General features: G+C 43.2%; 1 protein-coding gene across 2 annotated transcripts in view; it reads right to left on the reverse strand.

Annotated features, from left to right (window-relative positions):
* The window catches only part of elavl4 (ELAV like neuron-specific RNA binding protein 4), a 68,152-nt gene that overhangs the window by 39,044 nt on the left and 1,874 nt on the right, over positions 1 to 27,234 (reverse strand). Inside the window, exon 3 of one of the 2 annotated variants that reach the window (XM_029499556.1) lies at positions 2,024 to 2,110. In XM_029499556.1, the coding sequence (XP_029355416.1) occupies positions 2,024 to 2,110 (87 nt within the window). Of the gene's footprint in view, positions 1 to 2,023; positions 2,111 to 2,612; positions 2,622 to 27,234 lie in introns of those variants that run through there. The other variant, XM_029499557.1, reaches the window with a different exon arrangement.

Consider the following 27,234-nt stretch of genomic DNA (forward strand, 5'->3'; position numbering starts at 1 on the left):
AGCTTGCTCTGTCTATTTTTAACTATTCTAAAGTACACCCAGACAGGCTGCACTTGGAAACAGGACTGGTTTTAGCAAAGGAGAAGGCAGCACCAGAGCCGCGTTTCACTCTATTTCTGGATTATCAAAAGACTGGACCTGTGTTCTAATAATATATCTCAAAGCTGAATTTAAAAATTTCTCAGTTTGTCCAGAAATAGTTTTCAAAACCTATTTCAGACGTTTACAATGTGTGAGCTTCTTGGCTTTAATCACTTCACTTTAATCTGTTACCTACGTGAAGTGATAAATGAAACAGAAGGCAAACAAATACTGTTTTAGTTACCAACCAAGATACTAACAGTGTGAAAAATGGAATGTCTTATTTATGAAGAATAAAAAATTTTAATTTCTGTGAAATATCTCAGAGCAAAATTAATTCCAAACATACACAAATGTGAGATTGCTTGGGAAACATTTCCATGATTATGTTGTTAGCTACGTTAACCTCTTAATAACGATGCCAAAATATCATGGGATGGCAGAGGGAGGTTGAACTTATTTTGTCTGGCCTCAGGACAGCCTTTTCATTTCCTTATCTCTTTCACCTCCATCTATGTGTTTAAGAGCATCTTCTCATCTTATGCAAAATCCACACACACTTCCATCAAATCTGTAGTGAGTGGAAAAAACACACACACACACACATTCAGAGAGAGAACAATGGCCCAATCCAACGGCAGAAAACAAACAGAAAGGGAGACGTCTAAAAGCTCTCAAGATGAGAGCTGCATGCAAATTGTTCTTTTGACAGTATCTTTTCCTAATCATTCACCATCTCGTACAACATAGATACAGAGACAAACCCAGAAAGACAGAGGGGCAGAGAGAGCGAGACGAGTGAAATTGGAGAATAGCATCTAGCCGTAACAGAGTTGATTGGAGAGGGACTTATTAAATCTGTTTACATTCCCTGCTGGGCTCCATTCTGTCAGAGAGACTTTCAACTCCATGGGACGTTTTCTGAGGAGTTTTTACACCAAAATGGCTGCCTCTAATTAACAGGGACCTGCTGAGTCCCGGTGGCCAATTATATTCCTCTCCTTGTCTGTGCCCACCAGCACTTGAGCTGCTCAGCAGCCCACTTCATGTTGGTTGTGAGCACTGTAGCTGTTGCTGCTCTCCCACTGAGGAGCCCGGTGCTGTGGACACCAGGCTCGCCACGTGTCCTGCTGACTGGGTACAACACACAGCCCTCGCTGGCTCGCTGCCCCAAGATGCAGCTTCGTCTACTCACAAGTTTAAAGACACAGAACCAACGATGGGCTTCTGGTTAAAAGTAATACCTGTAGACAGCGTGCAGCTGTTTGTGATGTATGCTGCGGATGTGTGAGAGGGTCCTTGATACAGTTCAGAATGAGCTGATACTGGTCATTCATAAAAACCGATATTTTAAGAATGATGCATCTATTTGGCAGAACTCAAAAAAGTCACAGTCTATAAAAAGCAAAATGTATGGGAGGGATTTATGACTTAATTAATTTTGGTAAAATTAAGTACCACATAAGGTAGAGAAAGCGAAAAAGCAGGATGGCAGTAAAAAACTTGAGGAAGATGTCTAGAGGGACTTCGCGGTCCATTAGAAATGCCCACAGCTGCCTTGTGAAGGCTTAACAGCGTGATAGATTTATAACGGTCGTATTTTAAAGGCAAATACATAAAACTGAAATTGATAAAATACTACAGAAGAGTCCAACATTATTTCATGACTTTCCTTCAGCATATACAAACTGAACATTTCAGCAGCTGAATGTTGTTTTTCGCTCATCTCTGTACAAACTTCCTCTACCCTCGCAATCCCACCTCTAGACCTCCATCTATTGCCCCATCCGAGATTCTCTGCTCCGTTTCCAACTGTCTCAGTCAGCAGCATCACCACCAGTGCTTATTTTATGTAAACACAGTACAATGTCAGATCATATTGCTTCATGGGTGTGTAAAAACAATAGCTGCGCCATCCATTTGGCAGCAGTAGTCTCCTTACCATCTTTGGCTGTGTCAGCAATCCCTTCTCTGCCCAGCCCTGGAGCTGTGGGAGCTCTGCCTGACGCCACTGTGTCTCTGTCGACCCCTATGGAGCGGAGCACAGGGAGGGAGGGACGCACAGCCCACCGTCAACATCATACACTCACTTTGCAAGGTTAGGGTTGTAGTGGGATTTAGGGAGTGGAAAAGGGATTTGGGGAAAATGGCGGCTCACGGGAAAAAAATACAGTTACACCTTTGCAGTCGGTCCACCAGTCACACTAAAACAAAGACAGGTGGCTTAGGAGTTTGCGTGTTTGGAAATAATTAGGACCAGTTCAGATGAGTGGCTTTGTCACTGTGTGGCTCAAATTGTTTCAGTATTTCTTCTTGAAATGTGGGGAAAGGTATTATCTTCACTTTTTTTTTTTTTTTTGTCTATTTTAACATCCGAGTACCTTCATAACAGATTGAATACGACTTGCATGTGTGTGTTGAAGGCAGCAGATTGGTGTGGTGACTGCAGTGACCTTGGCAGAGTTTATAATGAGGGGTTCCCTCTTGCTCTGTGTGGGTAAACAAGCCTGTGGTTGAAGAGACAGAAATGCCACAAATGAGCAGGAAGTCTGTTCACTAGCTCTCCAGAGCAGGGGGCTTATATGCCTACAGCTATCCACAGATATTACAAGCAGCCAATTTAGCAGGAGAGGAGGAAGAGAGGAGGGATGACCTCTGCCTTCATTTACTCCTTCAGAGAGATGAAGAGAGGGAGTGAGGGATCAGATGGGGGGGAGGGAGAAAAGGCAAGGGCTGAGTAATGGGGAAGACACTTCCAATAATTCAAAGGCAGGCAGAGTAGAGGTGGGGGAGAAAAGAGAGTCTGTACATGTTCTGTTGTCAATGTGTCTTGTAAACTTAGGCAGGAATGCATAATGGAGGTCTAAATGAGACTGAACTGTCAGCTTGAAAGGGGAAAAGAAGATACAGAGGGGCAGAGAGGTCAGAATGGAAGCGAGGACGAGGGATGCTGTGTGTACTCGCTGATGGGTAACGGTGGATATTTCAGGATGATCGTAGAGAAATATAAAAATTGAGAGCCACCTTTGTTTTAGTCTGGTGTCGACGAAAGGGTTACTGTTGAATTATGGTGGTGTCGTACATGAAAACACTCTATTGTGTCCATCTGACTGGGACAAATTGGAGAGAAGCATTAGATTTCTTTGTTTGAATTCCACACCTACTGCATGTGAAAAAGGTTTTTCAAGGTTTTAGTTGTTAGGTCAACCTCATTTAAACGTGCCAAAGCTCATGAGGTGTATTTATAACCATTTGAAAAAGTCAAGTGTGGACAGTTCCAGGGATAGCTACACCCCCGGGGCGAAGGTGCCCAGGCTAGTTACAGTTTAAAGCCACCACATACAGTATAGTGAACCAACATTCATAGAGGACAATATGCTGTATAGCCTGCATGTTAAAACAACTTTTCCAATCCGTAAAATATAAAGGTGAAAAGCTAGCCTGAAAAAAGGAAACGTTAGGCAGAGGTGAAACATCAAAAGCATTTTTCACCCATCCTGCAAAAGCCATCATTTCTACATACTATATCAGTGCAGAAGTGGATGGTGCGCCGCAGCAAGCAGTGTTATCGTAGCTGGTGGTGATAGAAATGCAAGAAGCAACAAGCAGATGTGTATGAGTTTACATTTCAGCAGCTAACTTATAGTACAAATGTCAGCAGAAAGTAATGTTGAAATTCTCAGAAGTGCGTTTAAGCTTCTGAATCCCCATTTTAAAAACACTACTCAGTTCCTAATATTCAATGCTCAACCATTCGATAAAGCAAACACAGGCTCCGGTGCAACACACACACAATTTCATCTTTCTTCGTATTCTGGCTGTCCTTGTGTTTATCACATGAACACACACGTGCTTCTTCTGATAAGATCTCAAATAACACTGGAATAGGGGTGCAATGCAATTACATTCACCAACCATTGAGATGAAAAACCGCTCATGGATACATTTTCAATTATTCAGGGAATACATTTCAGTTGGTGCTCAGATGCTGGGAAAACTTATTATATAATCAATACACTCTATAACACCATTAATATTTGATGCCACAAAAGTGCTTCCTGTCTCCTTGAGCTCCCGGCCAGTGGTGTCTGGGTACTGCAGTCAAACAGGACGAACCTTATCTGCCTACAGCGGGGAAGGAGACTGTGCATTTGTTTTTCTCTAACAGTTGAAAATACCAAAGGCGCAAATGGCTTTCGCTTAGATTTACTGTACATGATTCCATTTTATGAGCTTCTTTTCCAGACTGCACAAAGACTAGTCCTCACAGTCCATGTCTCTCACAGTAAGAGCTAAAATTTAGATAACCAACAAAGGCTTTGTCTTCCTTTTCTTATCCATTTTCACCTTAGTCACTCCGTGGCTGCTTTTGCACCATAAAACCTCCACTTTTTATTGCACAGCCCCCCACACTTTCTCTTAAAGAGCTTAGACAATCAATTTAGCCTGACTTGGCCAGGATAGATGGAGGCTGAGGAGACTGCGGAGTAGACAGTATGCTGCAGGATCCCTCCACTGATAGACATACTGCCTGGCAGCTACAAAATGGAGCCAGCATGCTACCATCTGACTTTGCCTCACCAGCTTGATTTAGATTTTATTTCAGATTTCCTTATGCATTACGCATTTTTATTATTATTATTATTTTTATTTTTTTTTTTACATTATTTGGCTTGTTAAAGTCCTTCACTAAAATTATGTTTTACTAGAAAACTTTTTTGTTCATTGTCAGACAAAGACACTTTAAATGTACCCCGTCCTCTTCTTGCTTTCACAAACCAAAAATGATCAAACTTCCTTCTGGAGTTCCTATCAAACTGACTGAGACACAGAGATTAATAGGACTTTACTATCTCAGCTTCTCGGCCAGTCAAGTTCCCTGTAATGCTCTCTGCGCCATTGATTTTTATTTTTCTCTCTCGTCTTCCTTTATTCCTGGCCCTCTCTCTCTGTCTCACTCTCGCTGTCTCTCCACCTCCACCAGCATCCTCCGAGCTCTAAAATGTCCTGCAGGTCAGACGGATGCTAGGCCGGATCAATCAGGGAAAGTAATCTGGGATGCCTCATGCACGCAAGCACACACACAGACACATCACAGACACTCTCTGACACACATTCACACACAAACACACACACACACCCTCCTCTGTTGCTCTCTGGCCTGCCTACCTCCAGTCTTATCGATCTGCATCTACTTTCCCAAATGGATTCTTCTCTTCTATCATCCTCCACCTCTTTTCTCTCTGCGTGACCTGTTATAATAAATGTTCCAGACCGCGCAAGACGTGTATGTAAGCAATTTTTCATTTAACTTTGGCTGGCCTTTTTTTCCTCCCCTTCCATTCTTTCGCTTTTTGTGATGTTTCGGTCTTCAGTCAGATCGATGCGGCTTTCTCACTCACTTCCTCTCCTCGCAGCCCTCGGCAGCCCTCGGCAGCCCTTGGCCCTCAGTTGTGTGTGGTCAGAGGTCATGAGACGACAGGATGCAGCCAATTGGATCAATTTATACTTCTGACAATTATAGGATGAGTTTCTTGTGATTTTGAAATGATGTATTGTTGTGGCTTCACTTGGTTCTGACTGACGGAGGATTTGACACATTTTCTATTCAAATGTTCATGACTGAAGTGATGTAACTTGTTCTACTTTCATCATTGATTGTTTTCACCTGAAAGCTTCTTCTCTAAAACTACTTCATGGTGTGTTGCTGCATCATTCAAGGACAATGACACTAAAGACCTGCAGTGCTCCGCACCAACACAACCCCTTTCTCTCTCTCTCTCTCTCTCTCTCTCTCTCTCTTTCTCTCTCTCTGTCTCTCTTTCACACACACACACACACACACACACACACCACAGTCTCCTTTGCTCAGCCAAACTGTAGGCGGAACTAGAGCCATTTGTCCACTGGCTGAATCCCAACTCTGCACCAACGCATGCAGAAAATTGGTGAGCATCTTGACTCTAGAGATGACACTTCAATTTGTGCAGCTCTAGTGACTGGTGCTCTGCAGTTCCTCCCTTGTGGGGGTGTGAGATCAGCTGGACACCTGCCTAGCTGTTTGGCTGAAGCCTGGGGCACGGGGACTGGGCCTTGGAATTGAAGGCTTGGCCTTGCCTGTCAGCATAAGTCCCTGTCCCTCAGCCCCAGCCCTGGCCTGGCCTCTCAGGTCCTCATCACAGTTCCCCTACTTTCACTCCTGTGCCAGGAACAGTCCCTTGCTTAATGCCCCTGACCCCTATTTCTCCATCCAAACCTCAGCTGCAAATCAATGCAGTGCCATCATCCCAACAGCAGTTGTCTCTTCAACAGCATCAAATCCCCATCAACACACTTGCCAGCCTTTGTTCCAGTTCTAGCTGCTGCATCCAGCGCCCTGGCTCCCAGCTCAGTCAAATCAGCAAGATGTCTCTGCTGTGCGTTGCTGTCTGTCCTGCTGTAATCCCTGGGTGTGATGGATGGGAGCAATCACTGCCGAGGCCCTTAGCTAGGGCATTTTGGTGGATTAAGGAGGCTAAATCATCGTCTCATCCCCTACATGGGTTCTCATCCTTAATTAAATGTCATTAGTGTGCTTAAAGGTTTTAGCGGACTTGATATCTATCAAACATGCAAGGCCTATTCAGGAAGTATTAGCCATGTTTCTGTCATTGGGAAGCACAAAGGAAACATTGAGAATAAGAGAATAAGAGCAGGAGAGGGAGGAAGAGCACTGTCAGCCTACAGTAGGCCTACATCGTGCCTGTCATTTAATGTGACAAAAGAGGTTGATCCTTCCCAACAAAGGCCTTTATCTTCCTTCTGTCTTCTTTTCCATAACACAAACATGGATGCTTGCCTCGTCTATGTTAAAACCTAACCTGGTTACATTTACTCACTGTGACTGTTCCGTGAAGAGACATAAGTGACACTGCAACAGTCTGCAGCTCTACGTCGGATTGCACTTTGGGGAATAGCTCGCGTCCGTGACTGCTGCTCATTTCTATGTTGAGCTGAAGTAGCTTTCAGCTGGGCTGGGACAGAGGGGAGAGGACGCACAAACAGACAGTTAGGAGAGGAAAGCAGGCTGATCCATCTGAGTCAGCACCATGTGTCAGGAGCGAGGACACCACCTCCACAAGTAGCTGGCAGGTGAATGCGACCATGCACCTGTGCAGACGACCAGCCATTTTAGTGATGCTGGCGTCTATCTTTAGAAAAATGCACTCACGCAGATATAAACAAACATATGCACAAAAATTTACTCAACTATAACCAACTGTACACTGTTACTGTTCCCGCCTGCATGTATAAAGCCAGAAATAAGCCATTCATTAGTGCCATTCTATTGCAACCAGCTATAAACAACCATGTATTCCTTGCCTGGTCAAGCCCACAGCCATGTTTGCTGTATGTATTATGAAAGTCCTTGAAGAACAAGATAACTGGCTAAAAGCAGCCTTCCCAAAAAAAGGGAAGCAGCACAATAAGACACTTGTAAACTCTTCTGATTGAACTCAATTTTCAGTATTATTCACAGTAGGAGTTCTGATTAAAAACTGGTTTATGCTGGAAGTGGTAATATTGGCTTTGTTGAGCAGGTATTTAAAAAGCTATAAACAGCCTGGAGGTGCACGATAAGAACAAAACCTACAGCGCAGCACTAACACAGAGAACAAGGGACAGAGAGAAACACTGGCCCAGCTGCTAAGCAGAGGCAGAGCTCCTCCTAATCTAATCACTGTTTCCCCCATCAGCTGCATCTCAGACACAGCCTGTGTTGTGTGTGTGTGTGTGTGTGTGTGTGTGTGTGTGGGTCTGTGTGTGTGTGTGGGTGGGTGGGTGGGTGTGTGGGTGTTTCAGCCTTGCAGCAAAGGCACAGAGCTAAATCATATAGACACGAACCGACCGTTGTACTCATGAATTCATTCCACAGCCTTGAGTACTGTGTGAGGGTGTGTCTGAGTGTTTGTTAGTGTGCGTTTTGTGTCTAATGTGTGTCTATGCGTGTTCCGACCTAATCTGGTTATTGATTCAGCTCTGAACCGGAGCTCATATAATCAAATAGCTGCAAGGGAAAAGGACAGCCGTCCATCATCTGTCTTAATGAGTAAACACTTTGATGGAGGCAATGAATAACGGGAAACTACGCGTAGATGTAGACGAGGCTGCTGCTGCGCTGATAGAGACACAAGCTGAAACTTTCTATCCTCTAGGAAATCTCTTGACAACCCACTCTCCTTGTTCAACTGACATGATGAAATATCAAATTACTTCATTTCTTTTTCCATACGACAGCTATCCTCTCAGGTCTCTGGTACAGTTGTAAACCAGGTGTCTTTTGAATCCTTTGCTACATTAATCATCACGCAAAGCAGATTTCTTAATGCTTGGGAACCGTTTTTCTTTTCTTTTGACTGTCAGTCATTCAATTTCTTCAGTCATTTCCCAAAGCCTATAAAGTTGCTTTCTACTTGCCATTACCCAATCAATTTGGAGTTTGATTTTAAATTTCTAGTTAGCCAGTCTTCTGTAAAAATCCAATCTCACTGTAACTTAGTGTGAGAATGCTGCAATCAGAAGTGGCTCCTACTGCAGCAGGAGGAGCGAGCGAGACACAAAACCCTAAATGTGTACCAGCACAGCTAACAGATGAGCCCCGTGGCACACCAGCTAAACCATTAAGTGTGGCGTGCATTCAAACGAGCAGATTAACCCCCCTCCCCAATCTTCCCACTGCCATACAGTGCAGAGTAATTGAAAATACCCACAGGAGACTATTTCTGTTCACATACTGTAGCATGTGCCATGGAGGCAATGTATAGAAGGTGATGGCTGATTGCCATATAACATTCTGCAATGGCGTTTTAGTGTGACAGCGTGAGCTGGAGAGCCAAGCGTTCATCCATCTCCATACTGTTCCCATTTTTATTTCCAACCCTTCTTAACTTCCATCATGGCAGGTGCTGTTCATCCCGCCGCTGACGTTAATCAATCTCGATAAGCGCTGGATATCATGTTCCTTCCATTTCCATCCACTTATTTTATTATATACTGTGTAGGAAGAACAGCCTCCCCATCCATTGGAAGTGAATTTCCATTTCCCTTCACTCTATGAAGCCATACACCTGTAGTGAAAAACACCTCCATTAACAGAATTAGCATCTCAAACTGTGGCCCTCCTTCTACCATTAAGTCTTGCTGGCTTGCTCTTTCTGCTTTTACTTGTGCTACATAAAAGGCAAATCAAACCACTGACTGTCAGTGGAAAACAGTCAGGTATTATTTACCTCCTTTCCTGAATTCTCACTAATAATTCATGAGCTCTTTTCTTTAGATGAAGTCAGGTGTGGCGTTATGACCTTATGTTTTTGTTTTTAAGGTAGGCTTAGGGATGAGGTGAAGGAGGCTGTTTGTAGGCCCTAAAGTGTCTATTACCAAACACAATGATGCCATTTTGTAGCATGTTCAGTTGCATGTTCAATCTATAATTTATCTGGTTACAAAAATACATAAATGTTTAATACGTCAGAGGCGGTGAGGCCTGTCGAAAGCATGACCTTGAAACGTCCTTTAAACATCACACAGCAACAGCACTGGGGCCACTTACACTGCCAAAGCCAAACAACAAGCAACATGTGCACGTGTGTGCGCACACACTCACACACACACATACACACACATTCACACGCACACACACAGCCTGTCTGCCTGCTGATGCTTTCCGCTGCTTTCTGTTCTCTTTTTTTCCTGGGATGCAAAATGCAGATGAGACGAGTCAGCCGCTTGTGCACAGTCTCAGGAGGAACTGCCACTCAAATCCAAATATCTGTATGAATACCAAAACACACAGGCTACAGTGGATGAGAGAAAGAGAGGGGGAGAAAGGAAGGCAGACGACGGAGAGAGAAAGAATGAGCAGTAAAGTAGCTAAGAAAGCCAGTGTTCCTCTCTCCGTCTGAATCTTTGACTGAACAAAGAGCTATATACACATGAATACCTCTTTCCTCCCACTGTATTTTCCATCGGGATATTTATTCTGAAAAGCAGCGATGCACAACAAGGGCTCGGTCCTGTGTTTGCTAGTGGGCTGAGGCGCTAAAACTCCCCAGCTGATTATGTGTCTGTCTGTAGCAGTTTGAGCTGCTGCCAAAGGAATTAGGTCTAGTATTTGTGAATGCTGCTCCCCTCACAGCAGAATGCCTTGCCATGCCTCTCAGATTTCTAGCTTTTTAAGAAGAGAGAGGGGGGAAAAAAAAAACATTTTAAATAAATTAAGGAAATCGCTGTGGAAGCCTATTAAATTTTCAACGTGACCGTTTTGTGAGTCTTCATGTGTGTTTAGGCTTCACACAAAAGGAATATTTAAAAACCAAAGCATGCTAATTGGGACAGAGATTGTTACAGCATCTTCTTATTCAAACAGGCTTTTGGCTCATTAACTGCTTCCATCCAGCTTTTGTTTAAAGGAAAGTGGAAAAGACATTTAAAGACAATAAAATATTTTGTGATATTTATACAAGCACTGTACCTCCAAAATACTGAGACACACGATACGCTGAAACAAAACATGCCAAAGCTACGGCACGACATCTTCCCTCAAATGAAAAGGAATGACTTTCTTTTCCCCAGCTGTGTATCTTAGTCGTGTCATGTCACGCACAAATCTAATCTTTACTTTGTAGAAACAGCTACACTTTCAGCCACCAGGCAGCCGCTGTGTTGTAAATATAAATTTGAGTGTATTGTATTCACATCATGCACTTCTCCGAGTACATATTTTTGCCTGAGAACAATATTTTTTTTCTTTAAAAGCGTGTTTATTTATTTATTTTTTGCAGCTTTTTTTTTAGATGTCAGGTGAATTGACAAACTTGTATTAATGTCTGTAAGGCTTTCTTTCTATTATAATGGTGCATTGAATAAGGACATAATGACCTTAAAGAGAAATTCACTTTACAACTTTACAAGTACCATCGAAATGTTCACCTTTCTGCCTCACATTTCAACAACGCGTCTGTGTTACACCTCACTCTAAACTGACATTACATGTCTGAGCTCTGACGACTGGAGGCAGTCATTTATCAAAAGTTAGAGATCATACACACTAACTACTACATACATGAGCTATAAAACAAATACACGAGCACAACCACACATACACACACACAATGTAGCCATTCCAGCTTTCCGTAGCTGATTACTGTGGATGTAATGAGCTGCAGTGTAATTTCTTCCTGAGACTTAACTACCTAAATTAATGACATTAATAGCAGCACAGCCATGACTTTGCAGTCTTTACACAAAGCTTCAAGTGACTAAAGGTTCTCCCCTTGTGTTTATCTCTTGCCTTATGCATACAGCATTTTGAAAACTTTTAAAACTCTTCCTTTAAGTAATCAAGCACACTGATCCTGAAAGAACAGCTCAGAGGAAATAAGAACTCTTTGATGGATATTTCATCAAAACACTGGTCTGGTTGCACCCTCTCAAATGGTCAAATAATGAAATAAGTTGCCTGAGCCATGTATTTCACCGCAGTGTAATGTTCTGAATCAAATGTTATAAAAGAAATGAAATTAGAGGCAAACTTTTTTTTGATACACTCTGTTGTTTTATTAAGTTCCCCCAGCTAACATTGATGCAGTCCTGCAACAAATCCTCTGTTCATGAAGGTTGTAATGCTCAGTTTGCATATAAATCATTTTAGAGACTTGGTTTGCTCATTTTCGGAGGATGCAGTTTGTGCTGCTGTTGGATTGTTTTGGATTATGCTTCTATTATTCAGCCTAATCCAGTTGTTGTAAATCCAGGTCGGCCAAATCACACACAAAAAAATACAAAACCGTACAGTTATATCAACACCTTTATAGAACCACTCATTCTAACCTTCATGAAGGAAGAGCGCTGCATCAGACTGCATCATTTTTCGAAAAATCTGCCAACTGAGTGTGTATCAACAATCATATCTGTCATAAATATTGGTTGTACAGTATTAAGATGAAATTCCTCAGTCCTGCTATGAATAGTCTAATAGTTTTGTAAGCGCCATGCAAAACAATTACAGTTCTGTTTGTTCACATATACAATGCGGCACACCCATCTATAGTAAATCCTGGAGAGCTAATGTTCAGCTCAGGACCATCGGAAAGCAGATTAAGAGGCAAATGTTGCTCTGCCTGAACCACTTCTCCCCTCTTTTTGTTGCTCGATCCATTTGCCTGGTGTTTAATCAGGCTCTAGTTAACCATGTCATTCTGCATCTGGACACACGTCAGCTGCTCCTCTGGCATACACACTCAAACAAGCAAAAACACACAAAACCAGTATCACAGTTATATATATAACACACCATAGGCGGCCACATAATCACAGAGGTGATATTCCTTTATTGTTGTTGCTTAAACTTTTGTTTTTGTTTGTTTGCTTGTCCATCATCTGTCTTTTCCCTGAGACTGATAATCAGCTTGGCAGCACAGACCACAGCACTTCTCCTCATCTTATGTTCCTCCGATCTTCAGTTACATTGAAATCACTGAGCACACAGTCGGTCTGTGGTGCTGTAGCTAATAAATTCCTCACACACCACACCCTATTAGCATTGATGTGTAACCTTGGAGCTCATGGTGTTCTCCCTGAGGGTAATAGAGCCACTGCATGTTTGTGTGTGTGTGTGAATAAATGGCCTGTGTGTAGTCCTGGTGCCCCACTGTGTCCCATCAGGAGGCTTCATGGTGCACACTCATATCTTATACTTTCAATTGTGGTGAACATTCAGTTGTTTCACTCCCTCTCAAACTGCTCATTTTCATTCTGCCTCCATACCTTTGTCCGAAATCAATCCGATCCTTATCTATAAATATGGGACAATTTACACTCAGGCCCGTCTTCAATCACGGTCAGACATGTGCTGCAAGGCCCCACAATCTAGCTCCACCGGTTGGTCCAGCTAGCGCCAGTAGCCGCATCACCAAACAAGGGAGTTGCCTTCTTTCCAATTAGCATTTTGATTGCATCCAATGGAACGACGCCAGCGTGCAAACAATTCAACATTTATTTGCCGACAAAAGAATAATTCTTCCGCTGTTCTTCAAACCCATATCAAAGTGAGTCAGTCCACTTTGGGGATGGTAAAACATATGAATCCACCGACAATGCGAGCTAATGGCATAAAATCTATTGGCAGAACGGTGACGCAGTATTCTGCAGTGAAATAAAACTGTTTTACTGTAGCCTATAAAAACAACGGAAAAGAAAAAATATGGCCGCTAGTTTTATTAGTCAACCTCTCGCTGTGTCACTTGGATGGTGATGGATGAATGGATGAATGGATGCACACTTAAAGTGAGTCTGAGGAAGCTGAGCAAAGCAATAATTAGATAGCTCCCAGTGATTTCCATAATGCTGCACAAAGACACAATAAGGAGCGATGGGTATAAAACTTCACTACAGCATTACAATATATTTTAATCCAGGCATGCGCATTGCTCCAACACACCTACTCCATCTTTCTCCAGCTCTGGCACAACACATGGACAACACACACTCCCACTGTGTGCACAAGCAGCATGACGGATAACATGTCTACTCACATAATTAACAAGCACTACTTTGCATACATGAATATCAAATCCAGGAAAGTCCAGTTTCCCTACCATCTCATGGCACGCTCGGCATCGACAATGTGAATTCCACCTCTGCTGCGGTACTATACGCAGGTGAATATTTCAGAGTGGTGCAAAGGCAAGAAAAGGGGGGGACACCTCCGAGCCCGAGCTTAAACATAAAATGGGTGCTGTTCCCCCGCTTTAACCCTTCCCTCCTTCCGTCCTTCTCCCCATCTTTCCATACCTCCGGTCCTCCCTCCACACCCCTCCTATTAGCATGATATCCGGCTCTGTCCCTCCATCTGTCCCCCTTCATTTCTCATCCTGCCCACAAACCTCGCCAGAATAACCCCACCCCCGTTGCACACATCTGCTGGATGAAGAAACTTAACATTCTGCACAACAAATAGTTCCAACAGCATCGCTGCATCGGCTCTGCTCAGGAGAATTCACCACATACTAATTGTAGGTGACAGTACATCTACAACTACAACCTGCCGTAGCCGCATGCTGCCCAAAATGAAACAATGGTTAACAATGCACAGTGTGTTGAGGTGGCAGGCTGCCTGTGAGCTTCTTCCTTACCATCTTAAACCCATTCCACTCCATTTGGGAGACGCCGGCCGTTGTCTCTCACGCTCTCCTCTCTCTCCTCACACAACAGCGACAGCAACGCCTCAGCAAAGAAAATTCCCTACTCTCTGGCTGACTCTCTTCCTGTCACAGTCGCCTCTGACGCTGTCTCTTTATTTTTCCCTCTCCTTCTCACTCTTCCTCTCCTCCTGTTTCTGCCGGAGTCTTAGCGGCGAGCAGAGAGCAGTGTACTGGAGGCGCGAGGAGTGAGCATCGCCTTCTTCCACAGATGCTGAGAGGAGAATGGTGAGCCTGGATGAGAGTGCTAGGCTACAGCAAGCCTCTCTCCCTCCCCTCCCACCTCCCTCCCTCCTTCCCACAGCCACCCGCCCAGTCGCCTGCTCAGCTGGAAGGTCAGAGCCCGCCCACTCCGCACTCCCCTCCCCACACCCCTCTCTCCCCACCACCACCACAACCACCACCACCACCACCACCACTACATCTCCACTAGAATCTGCGATTGGCTTCCCGGCTTGCCCGTCAGCCCCTGGCCTCACCTCCTCACACTCTCCTCAGTGTTAACGCCTTCGCTCTCCGGCTGGCTCTGAGCCCTCGTCGGCACACGCCAGCCTCAGCCTGGTTTGGCAGAGAAAAGGCTTTCAGAGTCCCAGCAAAGCAATCAATCGCTGCTGAGGTCTGTGCTTGAGTGAGCCGGGCAGAGCAGCGCAAAGCAGAGTTCTTTGAGAGTGATTGCAGCCTCAGGCACTATGGTAATAGGATGCCTGAGCAGCACTGTGTATAAATTAGCTATTACTGAGTACATGGCAAAATCCCTGTACATTTATATGACAGTGTATACACTAACTCCTCCTCTCACACTTGCACAACTTTTACACACACACCCACACACACACACACACACACACACACACACACTGAAGGGACCATCTGACCGTTTTGTCTTACAAAACAAAGGTTGGGGTCTATCAGGAATTGTCGATTTGATTATTCTGTAATTCTGCCTTAATATAGCTTTTCAAAATAAAAGAATCTGACTTCAACCAAAATGCCCGCTTCTTTGGTAGTTGAAAAAGGTGCCCGTGTTTAATGTATTGTCGGCACACACCTGGCCATACAGGTGCAGCAATTATCTATGTGCAGTAAATCATAAATTGTAAATGGCAGGAAGCGGCTGTCAGTATGAGTGCTGACGGCAAAATAGACATAAATAAATAAAAATAAATAATAAAAGGTGAGCACGGCTCTACCTGTCTGCCTGCTGCAGTACGGAACACGCCTCTGTTGTAATAAAGCCTGATGGCGTCGGGTCTACTCACCATGACCATGATCCGGTGTCGGTGTCGGTTCGGTCCGCGGAGGGGGGGAGGAGGGAGGGGGGCGTCTCACCGGGTGAATGGACCGTGTGTTGAGTGTCCCGTGCCGGAAGAAACGCGCTCGCGCTCGGTGAAACGTGTGTGCGTGTGGTTGTTGTTGTTGTTGTTGTTGGAGGAGGAGGAGGAGGAGGAGGATCGGGAATCAAGAAAGAAAACTCAAAACAAATCAGCCTTGCTGGGGAAGAAGGAGACTACACTTCGGAAGGAGTGTTGGAGAAGGATTGGGAGCGAACAGCCTCGTTCATCAGTCCCCCGCGCGCCGGCTCCCATTGGCTGGCCGGGGCGCGGAGGGGTGGAGGAGGAGGGCTCGTGCGGTCCGGGGAGGAACGGAGTTAAGGTGAAACATCATTATCCCTCACCTGCTCCTAATTATTCTGCTTGGCCTCGCGCACGGAGGAAGTCGCGGGTTTCGAACCGTCTCCCCTTTATGTTATTAACATCTCCGCTCTTTTTCCGGCAGCTGCTCATTTTGGACCTTTGCACCGACAGCAGCGAGGCCGTCGTTATGAGGAGTAATTACGGTCCATTTAATCAAGTGCTGCTATCAAATTAGAACTTGTTTGATGTTGATGACAATTACTCTGACAAATTGTAATCTTCAGAACAGTGCATGGATTTTTTATTTTTTTTTAATGAATATTTATTTATTTCTTTCTTTTTAAGAGGAAATTCTCCATTCCCGGCAGCAAACCAGCCTCGGGTCGATTTTGTCCAGCTGGCTTCTATCTCAGGCAGACAAGAAGGGGGAGCTCTTGCTTCCTTTACCACATTTACCTGGCAGGCAGCAGTATTTGGCTCTACCTCCACACATACACACATTTATACACTCTGAACACACACTGAAACACATGGTGCCTCACACCCTACTTGATAAGCACAAATAAGCATATTCATGTGGACACACACACACACACACACGCTGGCTGACAAATGCCCCAGCACATTCAAGCACCTTATGCTGTTGATATAAGCACATTGTCTCATTTCGCACACGACTCTGGTATTATCTTTTTATTTCCAGGCAAGAGATGAAAACATCACCCGTTTCCCACCAACACTTTGCATTCAACTCGACATAAAAGGCAGCCAGCAAGTCAGCTCCTCCTCTCATGCTGGTTTGTTTCAATTAGCATTCAGCTGTGTGAAGCCTGGCAGAGCTAATGTAACTGGTGGATGTCCATTAGAGCCGAGAGAGATTTCTTCTCTCCTTCCAGATACATCGTGATACAGGATTACTCTTTATTTAGATAGATCCACCAGCAGGGGGAGTATAATATATCGCTAAAAGGTTTAATGCAATATCCGAAATAGCTTGTAAATAATCTGTAAATTTCTGGTTATGGTTTAAAAAATACTGATGCTTCATTGATGCACAAACCTGAAACGATTAGTCAATCACAATAATCATGAGAAATAAAAGGCAAAAAATGTTAGATAGCACCTTGTGTCTTGGGAAATAGCAAGAAACAGTGTTAATGATAGAACTAGATAGATTCATCAGTAATAAAATTAACCATTTGTTGCTAAATTGCATTTACATTTACAACATTTACTAGTTGTCGCCTCCTCACATAGTTGAGCAAAAGCCCACAAATTATTTACAACCTTCCAGCCAACCATCTTCTGCAAACCAGCTCCAGGATGACTTTCGTGTCTCAACAAAGGGATGTGATGGACCATACAGAACCAACTACCTGTGTACGCCACACTAAGATTTATAGGAGGCGTGTTTGCATGAATGTGAATTGTGAATTTCAAACACACATGCGCGAAGCTGCACAAATTAGATCCCAAATGAACATGCTGGAAAAATTCTGTTAGTAAAGAGAAAAAGACAGGAGAAAGATAAAGATGAAGAAAAGCAGCGAGCTAAACCTCCCCAGTCTCTCCCCCTTCACCCCTGACCTCTACCCCTACCTGGCTAGCTGAAGCCAAGTAGCTAGCCTAGCAGGACCATGTGCCTGACATGCTAATGAGCGTCCTCTCTGCGTCTTCAATTAAGATGGGATGAAAAGGCTGGATGATGGTCTGGAGATTCTTCCCCGATCATATACCGCATATGAAAAAACAGGATGTAGAGCGAAATGCATAGAAAATGGAAGTGCGTCTTTGTCTCCTTTCATCTTGTATGTGATGTGATTCCGCTAAAGAGCAGGAAGAAGCAACATTTGCAGCTAAAGGTTTTGGACCATTCGGACCATTCTCCATTTCACTGCCTGTAATACCCCCCCCCCCCCCCCCCCCCCCACACACACACACACACACACACACACACACACACACAATGACATGATTTTATTGTCGCTTTTTAATTTCTCACTGTAAAGAATGGCAGACAGATCAGTGGCCATGCCTGGATAACAAATGATGCCTGTTCTTTGTTTTTGTATTCTGACAACTTTTAACTGTTGATGCAAAGAGGCATTTTAAATATAAAACAAAGACATAATTAAGGCTATTGACTACTCTTTTGTAAAGACAATTATATTTTACCAGACTTTACACAAAAAAGTGCAGAGCGCTGATTGAATGTGTTATTTGGCTGTTTAAATGATGACTGAAGCTAAATAGTTTTTGAGGAGCTGAATGATATTTCTTTGCTCTGAGAAAGTTTTGAAAGTTAAAAAGCTTTTGTGGCTTTAGCCCAGGAAGGCCAGCCGTACTGTCAGCAATGTGAAGCCCCATCTCACCGATTGCCTCTGGCTCACATCCATAAACACACAAACACAAAACTCAATCCACACACACACAAAACCCTAAAACAAACCAGTCAGTAACTGACAAAAACACACACTTTATTGGTTCATGAAGTGCGTTGCAATAATAAGTATGCTGCAGTCGTCCACTGTGCCATAGAGCTGCAGTTTTAAAGGGCTGGACCTCAGGAGTGTGCTTCAGCCTGAATCTCCAGCCCACTAATTCAGAAAGCAGAGCTGGCTAATTGACATGAACTCCTCCTGCCCTCCATTCTGTCCTGCCTCTCCACCCTAAACCCCTCCTCGTCACAGGCCTTAATGGATTAACTGCAGGCTGTGCGTGTGTTGCCCCTCTTACTGTCCTGCTCCCTCTGGTTCCTTCACACACAACACTGCTGCTCTGTTGCTCTGCCGCTCTGCCACGCCCTAAAAAAATCCCACTTTTAATCCAGGCTCAAACTACCACTGAATATACTGGTCATACAGTCCTGCACACACTCTACAGTATATACTCTGGTAGCAGCTAACGCGTAGTATTCTCACAGTAAGTGTGAAAGTGCGGGTACAGAATAGTGTACGTGGTGCAGCAGGTTTCTGAATATTCAGTGTGCAGACAGTGATAATTGTGGGTGCTCTCAGTTTGAGTCTTGTTAACTGTCAGACACAGTGTTTCCACACCTGTCTTATGTTTCACTTTGCATAATAAGACTTCTATTTAAGGGAGGAGAAGTGATGATGCCAGTTGAGGTGTTACCTCAGAGCACTGGAAGAAAAAACCTTGATTATTAACAAGAATAGGAAAACTTGTGTTTTGCACCAAAACTCATCTTCACAGAATCCTAACATAATTGATGCAACCAAGGACATGAAAAAGAACAACGCAACACAGCACCTGTATCATATAGATATGGAGAACAACGCATCACTTTTCAAGTCCTCTGAATTTCAGTGTAAAATATCTCAGTGGTTTATGCAGTAGGACAGCCTAATACGTTTAATAGACCAGAACACCCTCCTCGGTATGCTGGGCCTTACTTAGGCTCTTTTTACTTTGCCCTTGAAGGATAGATTTAGTTGCTCTCTTGAAGTTCTGGCAGTAGTAGCATCTTGCTGTGCTACTCAGACTGATGATCGCCTCTTTCCTGGCAGGTGTCCACCCTCTGCCGCTAACAATCAACAAATGAGAATCGCAGCCTTCAACTCGCCTGTCTCCCTGCCACTCAGCATCACTGAGTCCCAGACAGCAGACAGCTATTAACACGATGCGGCTGTATCCGGACAACAATGGGTGGCTTGGACTCGGTTGACTTTTGTCGTTTGCGTTCAGTGTTACGACCAGGGGCTTTATTTCCATGAATCAATGGCAGACACAGTATGGATACAGATTTTTGGTCATTTCAAGGTCAGAGGCGCAGAGTACACCTTCATTGCTTTTTTACAGTCACCCCCCCACACACCTTTAAAAGCAAGGTGCTTTGTGCCATGGTGCTCTGACAGTTTAGTAATGGAGGGAAGCAGCTGGGAGTGGTTCAGCCACAGAAGATGATCCTAGGAGAAAAAAAACATCAGAACTACCACAACGGCACCTTATTTAAACCCCTGACAGTAAATGATATTAAATTAACATGAGAGCCCAGTCAAGTTCACAGTCCGTCAGTGAAATACTAAATGGGTGAAGGGAGAGAGGGGAAAAAGCCATCTGCACAACGTTAAATCTTAATTTTGCTAGTGCAAAATCATATCCTGACACAGATCCTGTTATAAAATATCTGTTTGTACAATTTTTGTAGCTTCGGTTAAATGTGCTAATTATCTAAACTCCCAAATGCGGCAGTTAGAAAATAAAAATCTGTTCATTTACTATTAATTTCTACAGCTTTGAAACATCCCGATGACAAACAAACTAAAACCGGTGAAAAAAGCTTAAGATGTAGACTGAAAGTGGAGTTTAATTACCAGCTGAAAACGCTTTGGGGGGTCATTGTTCCTAATGTTGATTGTGAGCAAAAAGCTGACATTTTACTTTGGATAATCTTTAATTTGGGACTAAATCCTACGAGGGCCTGCCATTCTAGAAATGTGTGAATTCAGGCTTCCCAGAGAGGGAGAGTGGATTCCTTCAGCGGCATGTTACTGAAATATACAAACACATTAAAGACAAGTATTTTGGTAGAACTGAACTAATCTCGTCCTTTCCTCCTACACACTCTTCCCTCCGTGTCAGTGGGCATGAAGAACCGTCAGCTTAACCCCTGCCTGTGTCACTCTGCCTGGTAGAAACTCCTCAGATCAGAAATGAACTCTTCATGCTGATCCCGGAACAAGGCTGTGCTGCATTTGTCACAGCCACTTTCTTCCACTTTAACTCAAAGCTGTTTAGTATGGCTGGAGCTTTGCAGTCTGCAGAGGAGTGACAGGGGGCTGTTTGAAAGCTCAGGCTGAACGCTCTGTCTCTATCTGCGGAAAAGAGAGCGAACGCTTGTTCAGGCTCAGTGTAAACGCTGCAGAAACACACTCCTCTTTTGTAGTTTTAATTCAAAATAATACTTAGACAACGGCTCTCTTCGTGCTTTAAGCAGGAGAGGCATCTGATTCATCCTTTGAAAAAAAAAAATCATAAAGTGAAGGTGTAAAGCACAACACATTGGCTATTTCACACTTTACTGTTGAGCAAACACGCCGATTTTCTTCTCTTTTTTTTTTTAAATGGAGGAGATAATGTTGGGTCTTTGAGGCTTGTGGAGGTGCCCAGAGAGGCTTAGCTATGCAATGGCTGTTGAGTCTGGCATGTGTTCTGGCACTAAGAGTGTATTCTCAACAGGACTCTTAGACTCTTGGATTAGTGTCCATTTGGACAACAGAGTGGTCCCCAGCGTGGCGTGACATTCAACTTCAGGGGGCCGGCAGCTCACACACCGATCATGAAATTTGGTCTGGCTGTTAACTGTCATCGACATCGAGTAAATGTTACGGCATCTGTTTGTTATATTTGGGCTTTAATTAGTCCCAAAGATGTTCAGCACAATGACTCTGAAATCAAACAGTTTTATTTCCTTGTTCTGCTGTTCTCTCGTCTAAACCCAAAGTCTGAACTAAGCAGTGGTCATGCTCGAGTGTGGTAGGTCAGGTGATCATGGGGTATAGCGGTGGGCTCCGGGGCTGGGGGGGGACAGCAGCACATTTTGCATTTGATCCCGGTCGGGGTACATCCATGCTCACGGGGCGACTGCTGTGGTCCATCTGGTAAAGGCTTTAATCACAACTCCCCCTACTTATACACACACACACCAACCAACACTGCACTAGCACAAAGCGCACACAGTGTCCCCCACAAGCTTCTTTGGACTGCTGCTCATTTTTATTTCCATTACTCAGTTTAGCTATTTCTGTAGTCACATATCTCCTTGCACAAACAAACCCTGTTTTCTTCTTTGAGTGAATCTCCGACTCAGACCTCAGGTGGAAAAATGTGAGTTGCCCAGAGAAGCTGCCATCTGTATTAACGGCGTTTTAAAACCTCATCAGCAATCTCACACTATCAGATCTGCATAAATGGCTTCCACTGTGGCTTTTGATAAGGAATAACCTTTCAGAAATGAGACGCATCCAGAGCCCTTCACAGGCCTGGCCTACGGCACTGTGGACCAAAACATGCCCACACTGCACAAATCCAGCTCTCCAAATGTCACTTCATGCTTAACCGCCCTTTCTCATGCTCGAAGAAAAGCAAGTGGGCAATGCACAACTACAAAAACTACACCAGATTTTAGTGTAAATGCCTGCATCCTAAGAGACATTGTTCAATTATTTTGTGTTGTTAAAACATTTCACTGATTGAAGAAGGAGAGGGAAAAGAAAGTATTCACTCCAGATTTTATTTCCCACTATATATTGTAGGCTATAAACTGCATCTGACCCGTTATGAGCAAATATATGCTCCCGTTCAATTAAGCCAAGACAAAGAGGTAAATGCATAAACTGAGAGACAATGTTTCTTTTACAGTTCTAGTCAAAACAAATCCATGTGTTCCAGTAAATTAGCTCATATTACAGTCTAGTCACTAATGTTTTAGCTCAAGATGGACTCCATGGCAAAAGTGAATGCTGCTCTAAGAATACATTTATTATTAATGGGAGTGAGGGGTTAGCAGATAATGATGATGCTGTTGCGTCTCCGGCTTGTGCAGAGGAGCCACTTAGTGTTGGCCTCCTCTTGGACAAAAAATACCTGTAGTATCTTGAATAAATTCCCAATATCTTATCCTGATTTAGCTTTCCTTTCATGAACAACTCTGCTGCTCTGCTAATCAATTGGCAAGAAAAAAAAAATCTATCACACATTTAAAACTACTTTATGAACAGACTATCCTCACAGGCCCCAATTACCAGACACCTCCCAGTGGTACCAGTGGCCTGCTACTGTAACGTCAATGGTCGCTCAATCATTTATTCATGGTGACAGCAGATACTTTGCCTCATCCCCGACAATTAGTGAGTCAATAAAAAACACATTGGCTTTGAAACTATTGGTTCTGCCTGGGAGGGAGTGTTGTTCATCAACATGGCAGGATCCCAGACGCAGGTAATCATTCAAGTATCAGCAGTCATTTTGTCAGCTCAGCATCAACAGGCACCTAGCTGCTGACAGTACGGGACATTTCCTTACATCAGTGCTCTCAAAATGACTGCCAGAGTCGCCTGGTCAGGAAACATCACCTACAAAATGTCTGATCTGGATAAAACTCAAATTTGGGTCCACAAAAGGTGGATTTAATTTTTGAAAAGAGGCTATGTTGGGCTCTTTTCAGCTGCAGGTCCTTTTTGCTGTTTTAATTTGAGTCTATTGTGAAGGAGATGACTAAACTAAAGCCATCTAAGTGAGATTACCACAGACGCACACAGGTCAGGAAAGAGCTTTCACCAGCTGATGCCTCTTTTGTCAAGGTTTATAACACTGGCATACCTTTAGGACATGTCGAGATCACAGTTTATTGTTAATTAATAAATAATGGATAAATCAGCATCATAATCTACACATACACCTCAGGGTGCTCAGTGAAGGAAACCTGAAATATCACTACAATCAGAAAATCCTGTGAATTTCACTTCCCTGTCAAAAAGCTGAGGAGGTGTTTTTCCCCATAATTTTCTACGTTAATGTTCATCTGCAAACAACAACATACCAAGAAGTCACCAGATTTGAAAACACAATACTGCTTTCTCTCCTGTGCTGATTTATTATTCTTTCTCTCTGTTTATCCTTTTAAACTGAACAAAATAACAGCAACTGGATGTGAAAACACTGTCCAAGAGAGGCAACAAATATGTCCCTGAAATTAAACGCCTTTTGTACCAAGCAAAAAAGTAGCCCTGTGGATATTTATTTATCCATTTATTTAGATTAAAGAAGAAAAATAATCACCAAGTAGTGAGATTATTTCCTTTATTTAACCTATTGAAAAGCAGACGTCACCACCATAAAGCCACTGCAGAATTCACAGGCCCAACATATAATCCCACCTACATAAACTCTGTGCCTGTACCATTCAGCTTTTTCTCTTATTTCATTTTTATAAACTTATAACATTTAAAACTTTATTTTCAATTTTATTTTTAAGCAGATTAGCCTGTTTTAATGCTGTAATATCTCCTATTTAGCTACGTAAAGCTGTGTGTTAAAGGACATGCCAGTCAATCAGAAGGGGAATAAAAGCAGGTTAAATCTTCTGTCTTGGCCTTTCAGTCGTGATGGGGGGGGGGGCGACCCGACCTTGTTTTCTATAACTGTATTATGGGCTGTGCTCTTCACCCACCGCTGTAATGTAATAATTACAGTGTTTGTTTGTTGAAGTGATATAATCGTGTTTTGTCATGAATGTCAAGGCACATTCAGTGAAGCACTGGAATCTCCAGAACATCTGAGACTTGCCTTGTGTCACTATATCAGGGAAATTACAGAACGTTCACTTCCAGGTAAAAGCACCTGAACGCAAAGAGGTGACCTTTGGCTGGGTGTAGGCGCAAGTGCTGATGCAGCTGTTTGTTCTGAGGTTGTTTCTATTGTTTATGGGTCACATCCATATTGTTTTTTTTTTTAAGTCTTGGCTATGGTAAAATAGTTAACGGTGAAAAGCATGGTAATGTGCAATGAAATATACACTAAAAGCCACCCTGCGGACAGGCTAAATTGCAGAGTTGGGTGTGCAGAAAAAAAAGGACCCACAGAGACAGAGACTGAGAGAGAGTGAGGAAAAAGAGGGAGCGCTCACTTAGCTTTACAGTGTGTGCATGTGTGTGTGTCTCTGTGCATGAGCCTGCAGACACCTGCTCCATTCTGCAGTGATGGCTCCCAGCGGGACACGGGCTCAGCTGCTGATCACTAGGCCCTCCCTGCAGCACTGGTGGCCAGCACACACACACACACACACACATACAGGCAACTCTTCCAACAAATCTGAACCCTTCAGGCCCCCCTTGCAGTGTCTCTCAGCCTCTCTGTGCTCCCCATAACTGACACACCACATGTGCTCATATCAAACATGACATGATGTAGTCACGCACACAAAAACCGCACAGTGTGTGTTCATATGATGTTGCATGTAAATTCTATGACATGCTGCAGTCATAGCAGCTCCGGTTTGATATTTGCTGAAGGGTTGATATGGTTCAGTATGGCCCTATAGCTAAAAAACCCCACCGTGCTTTGCATTAATCCTCTGTATTACAGGATGCTGTCGTTTCTGCTGATCACTAAAAGATGATTAGAACTATTAGTTCTTTTTTTTCCTTTTTTTTAGCTTTTTGGACAGTTATTTAATAGATAATGTTATTAGAACATAAAACAAAAACAATTTGTTCTGTATTAATCAACCACTATTGTACTTGTGGTAGCATTCTTATTGTCACTGCTGTATTTTGAGAATCTTTCCATCTCTGTTTTCTCCTCGACGAGTATCTTTTTCTTTTGTGGCGTTGTTCAGTCTGCTGCACCTGCTTGTGCCTCACTGACAACAGGGTTGTGGAGCATAAATGAACTAATTTCCTGGATATAGAGAACACTGCAATCAAGGAAAGCGGAAATTCAGTGAGCGGCAGATGGAAGAAGCTAATCATTGTTATGAAATAGAGATGACCTCTAACTATCTCCTAGCTGCTAATATACGGTAGCTACACACGTCCGTCAGCCACAGTGTCATGCAAAACCCCTTCTTCTCTCAGCTTCTTCCATCTTTGCCTGTTTGTTGTTGTGTTGATGATGAACCTCCCAGGCGGGTTCTGAAATGCAACCCTCCTTTTTTTTCCCCGTTTCTTTTTTTTTTCCTAAATGTTGAAACAGAAAAGATTGGAGTTGCCAAACAAAGCCTAGTGTCAGATAAAGAATGGCAGCTGCCTGCAGTGGGTAATCAGTGGAGCTTTCCACAAATTAACAACATTCAGCTCTGAAGCACGGCGCACTGCAGGTTTTTGAAAATTTTATCTCACAGACTCAACTACAGAATAAAGGGAATAACAATAATTTACAGTTTTGTTTTTCCTCACGCATTCTTTTAATTTTATCAGCTCCGTCAAAGGTGACTTGGCTGAGACTGCCCTGATGCTGTTAAACCCGGCCTGCAGATGCTGATTTTGAACACTGGGATAGTTTCAGTTTAAATGTCATTAATTGCATGCTGAATCTGCTCTCTGCGTGCCCGGTGGCTTCAGAATTTAATTCTTGAATGCTCTTTTAAGTGCACTGTCCTACAGCTTGAAACACAACTAACAACATGGGCACACGCAAACTGGCATAAAGAGAAAATGTCTAACACACATATACAGGCACACGCAGAAATGCTCTAAACTATCTGTGTTGCCAGGGGAAGTGATGGTAAACTTTGCCGCAGCTGAATAGTGTGTTGGAGGACAAAGGAGTAAGGCTATTTATTCGTTTATCAGAGCACTCATTTAATGAAGAGGTGCATTCAATGTAAATGCACTGTGGTAGCTTATTTTTAAATAGGGAAGCCAAAGTTTCAGTAATTAATTGATAAAATTTCTGAATGTTTTACGAAATAATGAATTTTCCCTGTATTCGATACTCTACAGTGTTTCTTTACTGCTCCAGAATTCTATTTCCTTTTGATAGTACAGACATAAAAAAATCGTGATGCTGCTTTTGTGGCTTTACACACCAAAGCCACCATAATCTTCCAGCACATTTATCTAATGTATGCAAATGATCTTGCTGTGCTTAATGAAGGCACCATTAATCACTATAACGATGGCTTTTTTAACCAGGGAAATCATGCGTGCACACACTCACACACACACGTACACGCATACATAGATGGCATGCTTTCAAATGCACATACAAGCACATGCACGGGAACACGCCTCATCACCAGCAACACAGTGACGACAAATGTGCAAAATCCAAAATCCGAAATCCAAACAATCCGATGCCAAAACGTTTTACCATAAATTTAAGTGTGTATGATGACGACCTCGTAGTGAATTCATTTATCTTCCTTAATACCCTCTGTTGTTGAATTTATCATAATGTGCAACTAGTCATCTCCTCGTCATGTCACACCCACGAATTGACTGGTGATCACCTCAAAGTCCATCCACAAAGATGCCGATAAGATGCAGCAAAATATTTTCAAATGTCAATCATATTTATGTCATAAATTCAGCTAATTAGTTCCACTGGTTTCAACAAATAATTCATGGTCCAGCAGCTTTTTGCAGGCAGCAGATAACACTGTTGTGAGTCAAAAACTGGGCATTGGGAAAAACAGTAATTTTGCGTGCTGTATAATAACAACAAAACAGTGGCAGATGTCTTTGAACCCATGTAAGAATTCAAAGGGAAAAACTGAAAAACATTTTCGAAGCCCAACTCCTCACGGACGTATTTCAATG

The sequence above is a fragment of the Echeneis naucrates genome, chromosome 4 (genome assembly GCF_900963305.1).
Source record: "Echeneis naucrates chromosome 4, fEcheNa1.1, whole genome shotgun sequence".
Classification (NCBI taxonomy): Eukaryota; Metazoa; Chordata; class Actinopteri; order Carangiformes; family Echeneidae; genus Echeneis; species Echeneis naucrates.